A 10,227-nucleotide genomic window follows, 5' to 3' on the forward strand; every position below is an offset into this window, starting at 1 on the left:
GGCAGTCGATTTCGCGTTTATATGTTATTCTAAGTTTCTTGGATTCAAAATTGTATTAGAAACGACTTTCTACATTAAAATATTTTAAAGTAATATTTGTGAAAATCACGCAATTGAATGAATTCTCCCATTCTTCAATTAAATTTACCACAAATTGTATATATGGGGGATTTCATGTCGCATCCCACTACGAGACCAAAAAGCTTTTAGGAAAAAAGTTCGATTTTGCCAAAAAAAAAAAATCAAAAATTGTATATCTTGAGTTACAAAACATTTATTTTGCTATATATCCCACTCGCATCCCAATAAGCGACCAAATAGGTCTTAAAGGAATAGACCCAAGCTTTCTTTGGAGCAAAAAAAAAATTATTTTGGAAAAAAAAATAGATTTTAGATTAAAAAAAAGTTAAAAATTGCATGTTTTGATTTACAAAACATTTATTTTGATAGATATCGAACTCGCATCACACTATGCGAAAAAATAGGTCTTCAAGAAAAATATCCTAGCTTTCTTTTTAGCTAAAAAAAAGTTAAAAAAGGGTCCATTTTGAAAAAAAAGTCAACAAATTTTTTGATTTTGCAAAAAAAGTCAAAAATTTTATGTTTTGAGTTACAAAATATTTATTTTGATAGATATCCCACTCACATCCCACTAAGCAACCAAATAGGTCTTCAAGGAAAATATCTAAGCTTTATTTTAAGAAAAAAAGGGCCCATTTAAAAAAGTCAAAAATGTTTTTGATTTCGGAAAAAAAATATTAAAAATTTTATATTTTTTTTAAATATTTTTTTCGAAAGATTGAAGAAAGAGCTATCTAATCTATTTGGGACACATTTTGCTAAAAACATATTGGGCCATCTAAAATAGGTTGATATCGAGTATGCGATTTTAGAATTTTTGCCCTAAAATTGAATTTTACATAAAAATAGGCATTTTTTGAATGGACCTGGTCCCCTCGGTATCAAAAATTATAAATGTTTTTTTCATCTAAAATATTTGACGTAAAGTTAGCTTTTCAAAAAGTACAAATTCATTATATGTACATCCTCTTAGAAATTTTTTAGATAACTTAAAATGAATAAAAGTACTTTTTTCCCAAAAAAATTGCGAGAAATCGCCTTTTTTAATTTTTTTAAATTCAAATGCTCTCACCTCACTCACAACTTTGGACTCAGTAATGATTTTTAAACACTTCTTTCTTTATTTGATATATACATCTATTTTTAATCCTATAAAAGAAAAATGGATAAAATTGGGGAATATTTGGAACCGCGGTCACCAAAAAAAACTGGAGTAAGGTGGGTAAAAATGTTGAAAATTAAATTTTCAATGCGAATTCTCCTAAGCTATAAGAGATAATTGATTGACGACGAGGTTTTATGTAGTGCTCGACGAGGAGATTCTATATGTGTATCGGAACACAAACGAAGAAATAGGATAATTTTAAATCATTGAACATACCATTGAACATACCCGAGGTGTCCTACTTTGGGAACCCCTGGTCCCTCCATATCCTCTACCCATATGTGTCACTGATTTTTTTTTAATTTAGTACAAGCCATCTGAATGCAGTTTCAAATATTCTCCAAAATTTTTGATTTTCTTCATATATATTTTTTAAGTGCGATAGTTATGTAATTAACATTTAAAAGTGTAATTTATTTACAGTTTTTATTTGAAACTAGCAAGTTTATACACAGTTGTATTGCTACTGATTTATCAAAGCAGTAGTTTTTTACGCATGCGTCGATTAATCTGTGGATATTTCTATCGAAAGCGAGAACGGAATCGAATATTGTATCTGTACAATTGTTTACTAAAGCAAAGACGGAGCCTAAGGGAGACTATGATTAGAGAGGCAAGATATAATTTTGCAAATCGTCAAATACGCTTAAAAGCTAATTTATTCTTGGTAATATATATGTACATATATTCACCTAAAATGCAAAATAACGTAACAACAAAAATGCCAAAATCGATTTAGAAATGCGTTTGTCCATTATGGTTTAAGATAAAATCGGAGAAGTTAAGTTTACTTTTCTTGTTGTAATGGTTTTAAGTCCATCACTTTTAAAATTGATGAAATGATGTTACGTTATTTTGCATTTTAGGTGACGATATATTTTAACTAGTTTTTTCCTTCAAGCTAAAAATATCACATTCCTGCTGATTTTTCACCCATTACTAAGTACCACCAAATATCTTCGGAATTTGGGAGTTTTGATCTACGGTTTAAGAATATTTTATTACTGAATCGGCTCAAAATTAAAGACACTGCCACTTGAAAGTATTTATTTATATACATATGTGCGATTCGGATTATTGTGATTCTTCATATAATAGTGTTGCAAATAAATTTGTTCAATTCTCAACTGACGTTGTACAGTCGTATGAGTTATAACCCAGGAAAAATTTTGTGAATTTTTGTAATGACCACTAGTTATTTCATGCATTCTTTTGTAAGGAGTGGTGGTTACCCAGCACATTATTTTATTTACTAGAATAAGTACTTATTTTTATGCAGGCTGGTAAAGAACTTTTGCATTTAGCACAGCTATCTAGTGTGTTTGACTGGAAAACGGGAGGTTAGTGGTTCGCCACCTGTCAAAGCCATTAATTTTTTTGTTCATATCATATTCATTTATATGATGATGTTAAAACTATTGTTAACTTACAATAAAATAACTCGTACATGGAGCAGTGAGTTAGCAGCTTGACTATCAAACACAAGCAAATAATGTGACTGTTCGATTCCCACACAAGGCAATAATTTTTGTGTTTTTTTTTTTAGCTACATATTCTTGTTGTGAATTTACTACTTATTTCTCAACTGATTGTAAGTACATTTGTAAGCTTGACCCTGAATTTTTTAAAAATCTTGAACAACGGTAAGTAGTGTTTCAGTCAAATAATAAGTAGTTATCGCTTTGCTCCAATTATACTTGCTGGCTTACTAGGTAAGCAAAGTTTTTGCTGGGAAGTTGTCGGAATTTACAATAGTTGTACAAATGTTGTTGATAATTTCAATATAAATATTTTGTACAACACCTACAACATTTTTGCAATTCTTGTAACGTCAAACAAAAGAAAATATAACAAATTTACGTTATAGGGCTAAATATTGAAAACTCTCCCTAGTGATTCTACCTTCTACAATTATTGTATCATGATATAAAAAAAAATTACCTCATTTTAGTTCAAAACAAGTAAGAGAGCTATATTTGGCTGTGCCGAATCTTATATACTCTTCACCAAATTATACTTCAAAATACAAATTTTAAATATTTTTAGGTAAACAACATTTTTTTTTTCGAATTGTTATTTTAAATCTTTTAAATTTAAAATTTTTTTGGTTTTTTAATTTATTTTTTTTGGTGAAAAAAAATAGAGTTAAAAAATATTTTTTCCGATTTTGAACCATTGTAGATCCAACTTACTATGGTCTTATATACGTCGTTGCAAAGGTCTTTGAAATATCTATCATTAGATATCCATATTGTCTATATTAATGACTTAGTAATCCAGATATACAGGCCTGTCACAGAATTCCATTCCGATCGAAAGTGGAATTAATTCCGTATTAAGCTTCTTCAGAAAAAGTAAAACGAAAATTTCTTTCGGAATGAAACCACTTTCAGTTTTCAAAGTGGAATTGATATTTCATTGAAATTATTTATTTTTCTAAAATGTTTAATCAAATTCTGCACCAAAAACTTCACTTTTGTTTTAATATAAAAAAACACAGTCAAATTAATATCAGAAATACAGAATTATTAAATATTTTTGGAATTAATAAATTTACACGGAATCTGAAGAACCTAAAACGAAATCGATCGGAATATAAACTACGGAATTGAAACCATTCCGAACAAAATTCATGACAGGCCTGATAATAATCAGGGCAAGTTATATGCACATAAGTACTCAAAATAACTGGAAAATATGTACATGCAAATGTAGAAAAAAACATGGATATGCATAGGAAAAATTAAAATCAGAAGTTTAAGTTAATTTTATTGTAATAATAAATTTGGTTCAAAATGAAATTATCTTTATTTGCATAGTTTGATAACACAGGTCAACAGCAAAAAAAGGCTTCACTAACTCCTATATATATGATAACTCTTTTTGAGTTATCATAAATTATGTGGAGAAACATCTACAAAAATTCGCAATTTTAGAAAAAAACTAATTTTAAAAAAAACTTCTCCATAGAATTTAAAATTTGGACCATATTTGTACTACTGGAACCACAATACATCAAAATTGTGTAGTGGTTTAAAAAGCCTCCAAATTTTTTACGATTTTGTAGTCCTGTGTAATAGATAGTGATAGTGAAGTTGGAAATTTTTTCACAAAAATGTATTTAGTGAAACATTTTTCTCTTCACTAAATTTGGAACAGAAATATGTTTCACTAAATTGAAAGATTGAGTTAATAGTTTATTATATTTTATTCACACAGAGAAAACAGACTCGTGATAGCAACCGAATTTGTTGCCAATCGAATGATTCTACCTTAGTGACCGAATTTTACAGTTGTGGCTATAGAATTTTAAAAGGGGTAACAAAAGTTTGGTTGCTTTAATCGAAATTCTTCTTTGTCAACTGTCTTTCTGTTGATAGAATCGAAAAATTCGATGTGTACAACCGAATCATTCGATTGGCAAAAATTCGGCTGCTATCACGAATCTGTATTCTCTGTGCACTCATTCGAAACTGGATACAACCAATACTGCATTAGAAACAATAAAATCAAAGAAAAGGAAACAATTGGTCAATTCACAGAATCTGTTGGCATGTCATAACGTCCTAATATTTCACGACTCGGCGGCTCGGCTTAACCGACTCTTAGGCGTTCGGCACAGGTCTCTGCACAGACAAAAATTACTACATATCAAGTGTCATATTAATTACCATATTCGTCAATACAATATACGTATAAATATGTACATATAAAAAATTTGGGTGTTACTTAAAATTGTTAACATTCAACAATATTTTTCAATTAAGAGTTTGTCTTATTGAACCACTAATTTTTGACTAATGCCCGTAATTTCAACAAATATATATCTATCAGTGCTTAGTTACTTATGGAGTAAAAATATTTGGTAATTTTTACCCGTAGATATTGATTTGAAGTTACCTTTTAGGTAACTTTATCTGCTGGTTATTTTACACCGTAGATATCTACTTGTTAAAATTACACAAAAATATTATCGTTTTTTTTTCCTTTTTGAATGTAATATGCAAAATAATTTTTAACAAATAAAATTGTTAATAAATAACTAATAGAAATTATTAATACTACAATTTACAAATAAGTTAATTAAAGAAAATATTACAAAATTTAAACAACTGTCATTTTTTTCTATGGTGCATTTATGCAACTTGCCCTGATAATAATACTAGGCAATAATATTACATTTCAGTAGGTGAAAAAAGAACAGGTGAAAGGCAGTAGAGACGTGAAATGTTTAAACTGCAGAAACCACGGTTTCCTAATTCAGTATTTGCTTTTATATTCTTTAGATCTTGCGACTAAAATGGCCCCATTATTTCAATTGGTTGGTAAAATTCCATATTGGACGTCGAAAATGTGTTATATGTGGCGAATTGGAAGGTAAGTCAAAGTATTCTTTATTTCTTAGGGCATTTCTATTTCTTGGCTAGGGTTAAAACCTTTTTGAATGATATCGACTCTTGTGAGTTGTTTCTGCGATCGAAATTGATGTATTCGATTTCTTCATTTCACATTCTCCCAATATGTTCCTAGGTAGCATAAACAAGTACAATAAAAAAGTGCTAAAAAAGTAAAACCTGAAATTAATAAACAAGTAAGGGCCATTATTTAAGTTCGAAATAGTAAACGTTAACTTTAAGTAATAGAAAAAGGTGCCCTTAAAGTTAACTTTTACTATTTCGAACTTAAAAGCAAGTTGTAATAATGGCCCTAAGAGTGTTACTATATATTGGGCTGTGCCGAATCTTGTATACCCTTCATAATTATGCAGTTTTGGCCTTCTAATGGGACTTGAGTTAGTTATGGTCTCAACTTTACAGATTTGGATAGTGTGATTCTTTTCTTAAAACTTTAAATGACTTATGTCGAAATTTATAATCATAATAATATTTTAGTAAAATTTTACAGCTAATATTTTTGCGGAACATTTTAACCCATTAAATCCCTGTTTTAATGGTGTTTTTTGCTCATTTTTAAAAGAAGGATAAAAAAGACCCATGCCTTTCAATTATTATTAAAAGTATTGGAATGACGAATATTCTGTGATAAAATAAACATGACTGTTTTATGATTTGTTCTATTAATTTATTTTGTTAAATTTTCACAAAATTTTATGATTTTCTATGAGAAAACACTTAATTTTAATGCCGGAGTGTATATTGTTACGTTTTAACCTTTTCAAAACGCTGGTTTATTTCCTTTAAATAAACCGGATACTTTTGATTGCAAATAAAAGCAGTTTAGTAGTTTGAAAATTGTAACAACTCTTTATTTATTTAAAATGTACAACAAGCACAGAATTAAATAGTCACTCAATGTTTTTTTTATACACGTCTATAAATTCTCAGAAATACAGACACTTTATAATGTACACAAATTCACTTGAAAAATACAGCACACTTTAAGGCACTCAGTTGATGTTTATTCGAATAGCGTCTCTGATAAACTGACTAACGACTAGGGTTCTATATCTGAAACAAAAAGTCGACCTTTCGACTTTTTCCGTTTTTTAAAAGTCGACTTTTCGAACTTTCGACTTTTGGTAATTTATAAAAGTCGACTTTTCGAACTTTCGACTTTTTAGTTAAATCGACTTTTTTCGACTTTTTTAGACTATTTTCGACTTTTTTAGACTATTTTCGACTTTCCGACTATTTTCGACTTTTTTAAATTTTTTACTATTTCTTGTAAAAAATACATAGTTTCTACCAAAGTATAACAAGTAGTCCAACTCTTTGACAGCAGTACCTAACTCTAAACATGTGTTAGTGAAAAAGAGTTCTATAAAATTCAAATAAGTTTCAATTTGTTTGATTTTCAATACCAAAAATTGAAACATAATTGAAATTCTACCACAAATAAAATTAAGTGTCAAAAATTAAAAAAAATAAATTTTTTCATTTGTTCAAAATAAACGCTTTTTGGAAATAAATGTGTGCTGCAAATGTTTGAAAAATTAACAAAATATTGTGTAAAAGTGTAATAACGTGGTTCGGCCTTTATTTTGCCGGAAAATAGTAGTTAAAATTTCAAGTATTTTGATGTGTTTAATTCTCTCACAAGGGTGTTGAATTCACTCGCTACACGTATATGTGAGAGAGTAATTTTAAAAAATTGAGAGTTGGACTACTTGGTATACTTTGGTTTCTACATTTATTGATGCGCCTTTTGTAATGTTTAGCAAAAAAAAAAATGAAATTTATCAAGGCGATAATAGTTAGAAGGATGTTGTGTAGAAAAAAGCTTTAATTTATAAACATTTATTTATTATTTATATTAGCATATACCACAAAAAATGCAAGTGTACCAAATTGCAATAGTTTTAGTATAATGTTGCAATTAAATTTTTTTTTTAACAATCTAAAAAGTCGACTTTTATCGACTATTCGACTTTTGAGATAACATAATCGATTGTTCGACCTTTTTCCAACCAAAAAGTCGATTTCGACTATTTTTGCTGAAAAAAGTCGATTGTTCGAACAATCGACTTATAAAACCCTACTAACGACTGCAACCTCTGCCACTATTTATAACACTGCTTTACCATCTAGAAAGCTCTATTTCTACAATGTTCTTTAACTGAATATTCGAATTCGAATATACGGTCGCAGCAAACAGCGTTGCCAACTTACGATCAATGGTCAACTGAAAGCTTTAATTTAATAAAGCCCACAGATATGTTACAGTTTGCTATTACAGCACTGTTATTTGAAAGCATTATGCTACTTTTAAATCAGCCCTTAAAATCGTTATCTTTGAATTCAAGTACAATTTCGTAACAATATATTAGATTGTGTGGTGGACTTTCTTCCATGATGTTTACACATTTAACTACAACTACAAGCCGTTACAGGGTAACGGCAAATGAAAAAAATGGCAATAAAACTAACTTGTGTACCTAATGTAATTTCACTGCCGGAGGAATATCGAACAAAATCATATATTCGGGGTTGTCATGGAATCCAATCTTTGTCGGAATCGGTTTTTAAAACGACAGAAAATTGGTCTCGTGAAATCGAAAGTTATCGGGTTTATATTCGGTCTAGAATCAAATTCTTTATCGATTAAACAATAAATTATATTGGATTTCAAAAGTTAAATGTACATTTTTAGTAGTTTTCAAAACCGATTCCGACAATGATTGGATTCTATGACAAACTCGATTTTTATAATGGTACTTATCCAATAGTATCTTCTATTATTGCAAATTTATAAACATTTATCTTAAAAAATCCCTTTTTATACCCTTCTCACGAAGGTAAGAAGTTTGTCATTCCCTTTGTAATTTCCACAATATAATTTTCCGACCCTATAAAGTACATATAGTATATACTGGATCCTTATAGATAGCGGAGTCGATTAAGCCATGTCCGTCTGTCTGTCTATCAGATATGCTTTCGAGAAGTTTCCTATTTAAAATCAGCAAAATCGGTCCACAACCTCGATTTTGTATCTATTTTTGCCCTATATCTGGATTATTAAGTCATTAATATGGACAATATGGAAATCTAATGATAGATATTTTAAAGACCTTCTCAACGACGTCAAAATCGGTTAAAATATTTTTTAACCCGAATTTTCTTTTCACAAAAAAAAAAAATTTAAAATTTAAAATAACAATTCAAAAAAATTTGTTTTCCAAAAAATTAAAAAAACAACTTTGGAAAAAAATAAGTTTTGTTTACCTAAAAATATTTAAAAATTGTATTTTGAAGTATAATTTGGTGAAATTCGTTTATTTAAAATTACATTTAGGGCCATTATTACAACTTGCCTTTAAGTTCGCAATAGTAAAATGTAACTTTAAGCAATAGAAAAAGATACCCTTAAAGTTAACTTTTACTATTGCGAACATAAAAGCAAGATGTAATAATGACCCTTAAAATAGGTATTTTAAGCTAAAAAAGTTTATGAATGTTTTAAAAAGCTGTTTAAAATTTTTATGAATACGGCCGTTAGTGTTTAGTAACAGAAACACCTAAAACAATCGAAAGATTTAATATATAAAGGTGTTTAAAAAGTAGTGACTAATTTATGTTGGATCAAATCTGTAAGTTTGAAACATCGAGTACAGATATCAAATTAATGAAAAAATTATTGTATGTTTCACAGCATATTTTTAAAATTGCTACTTTTAAATTATCATAACTTTAAGAGGTGAAATATTAGTAAACTAAGATTTCGGATTTACAGGTTTTTTATCCCAAAATAAATACAAGCCATCTGAAGGCAGTTTCAACGATTCTCCAATTTTTTTATTTTCCTCATATACTTATGTAAGATGTATAAATATAATTTAGACATATTTTTTCTTTTCAACTTTTAGATTCAAAATTCGTCTTCTGCAGAAATTCAGCGTGTAAAGTTTCCTATTGCAATGACTGTTTTAATGATATTGAAAATACTTGCTGGATTTGTAACGATGCCTTGTCAGTGGAAATAATATTAAATTTTAATGATTTTTTCGAACAATTCTCTTTTGTATAATTAAAAATACATACATACAAAAGTTTACCCACTAAACGAGGATGAAATTTTTAATTAAAATATATTTTTAATATTGTATATAATGTATTATTTTAATTTATTATTACCCAGTTTTACGCTACTACTTTCTTCACTGAAAATAGTAAATAAATAATGTACTGAATCGAAAATCAACTTGAACATTTTGAAAAAAATTTAATTTGAGGTTGTGACGGTATTCAAATTCATTTATGCCAATAAGCTTTTTGAATAAAAAATACATATGGGCAATTCCACGAGAATCGCTACCACGACTGAAAAAACAAAAACACTTGAAACTTTTTTTCAAGATGATTTGAATAGAAGAAAATAATAAAATGTTACTATGTGAAAGTATTTAGATCATATTACAACATTTTAAAGACAAAAATAATAGTTTAAACTGATTATATTTAATGTTTTAGGCTAAAATTGCGGCGAAAACTAGCCAATTAGCTTGAAGTATGAAATGAATTTGA

At 28.4% G+C, this 10,227-nt stretch overlaps 1 protein-coding gene across 1 annotated transcript in view; it reads left to right on the forward strand.

Moving 5' to 3' along the window:
• snky (sneaky) overlaps nt 1–9,768 on the forward strand; it is a gene marked incomplete at its 5' end in the record, with an annotated part of 28,967 nt that extends 19,199 nt beyond the window's left edge. Inside the window, 3 exons of the mRNA XM_065499118.1 lie at nt 1,670–1,913; nt 5,533–5,623; nt 9,570–9,768. Of these exons, the coding sequence (XP_065355190.1) occupies nt 1,670–1,913; nt 5,533–5,623; nt 9,570–9,730 (496 nt within the window). The remainder of the gene's footprint in view (nt 1–1,669; nt 1,914–5,532; nt 5,624–9,569) is intronic.
• Nucleotides 9,769–10,227: the final 459 nt, after the last annotated feature.

Source organism: Calliphora vicina, chromosome 1, assembly GCF_958450345.1.
Source record: "Calliphora vicina chromosome 1, idCalVici1.1, whole genome shotgun sequence".
Lineage (NCBI taxonomy): Eukaryota > Metazoa > Arthropoda > Insecta > Diptera > Calliphoridae > Calliphora > Calliphora vicina.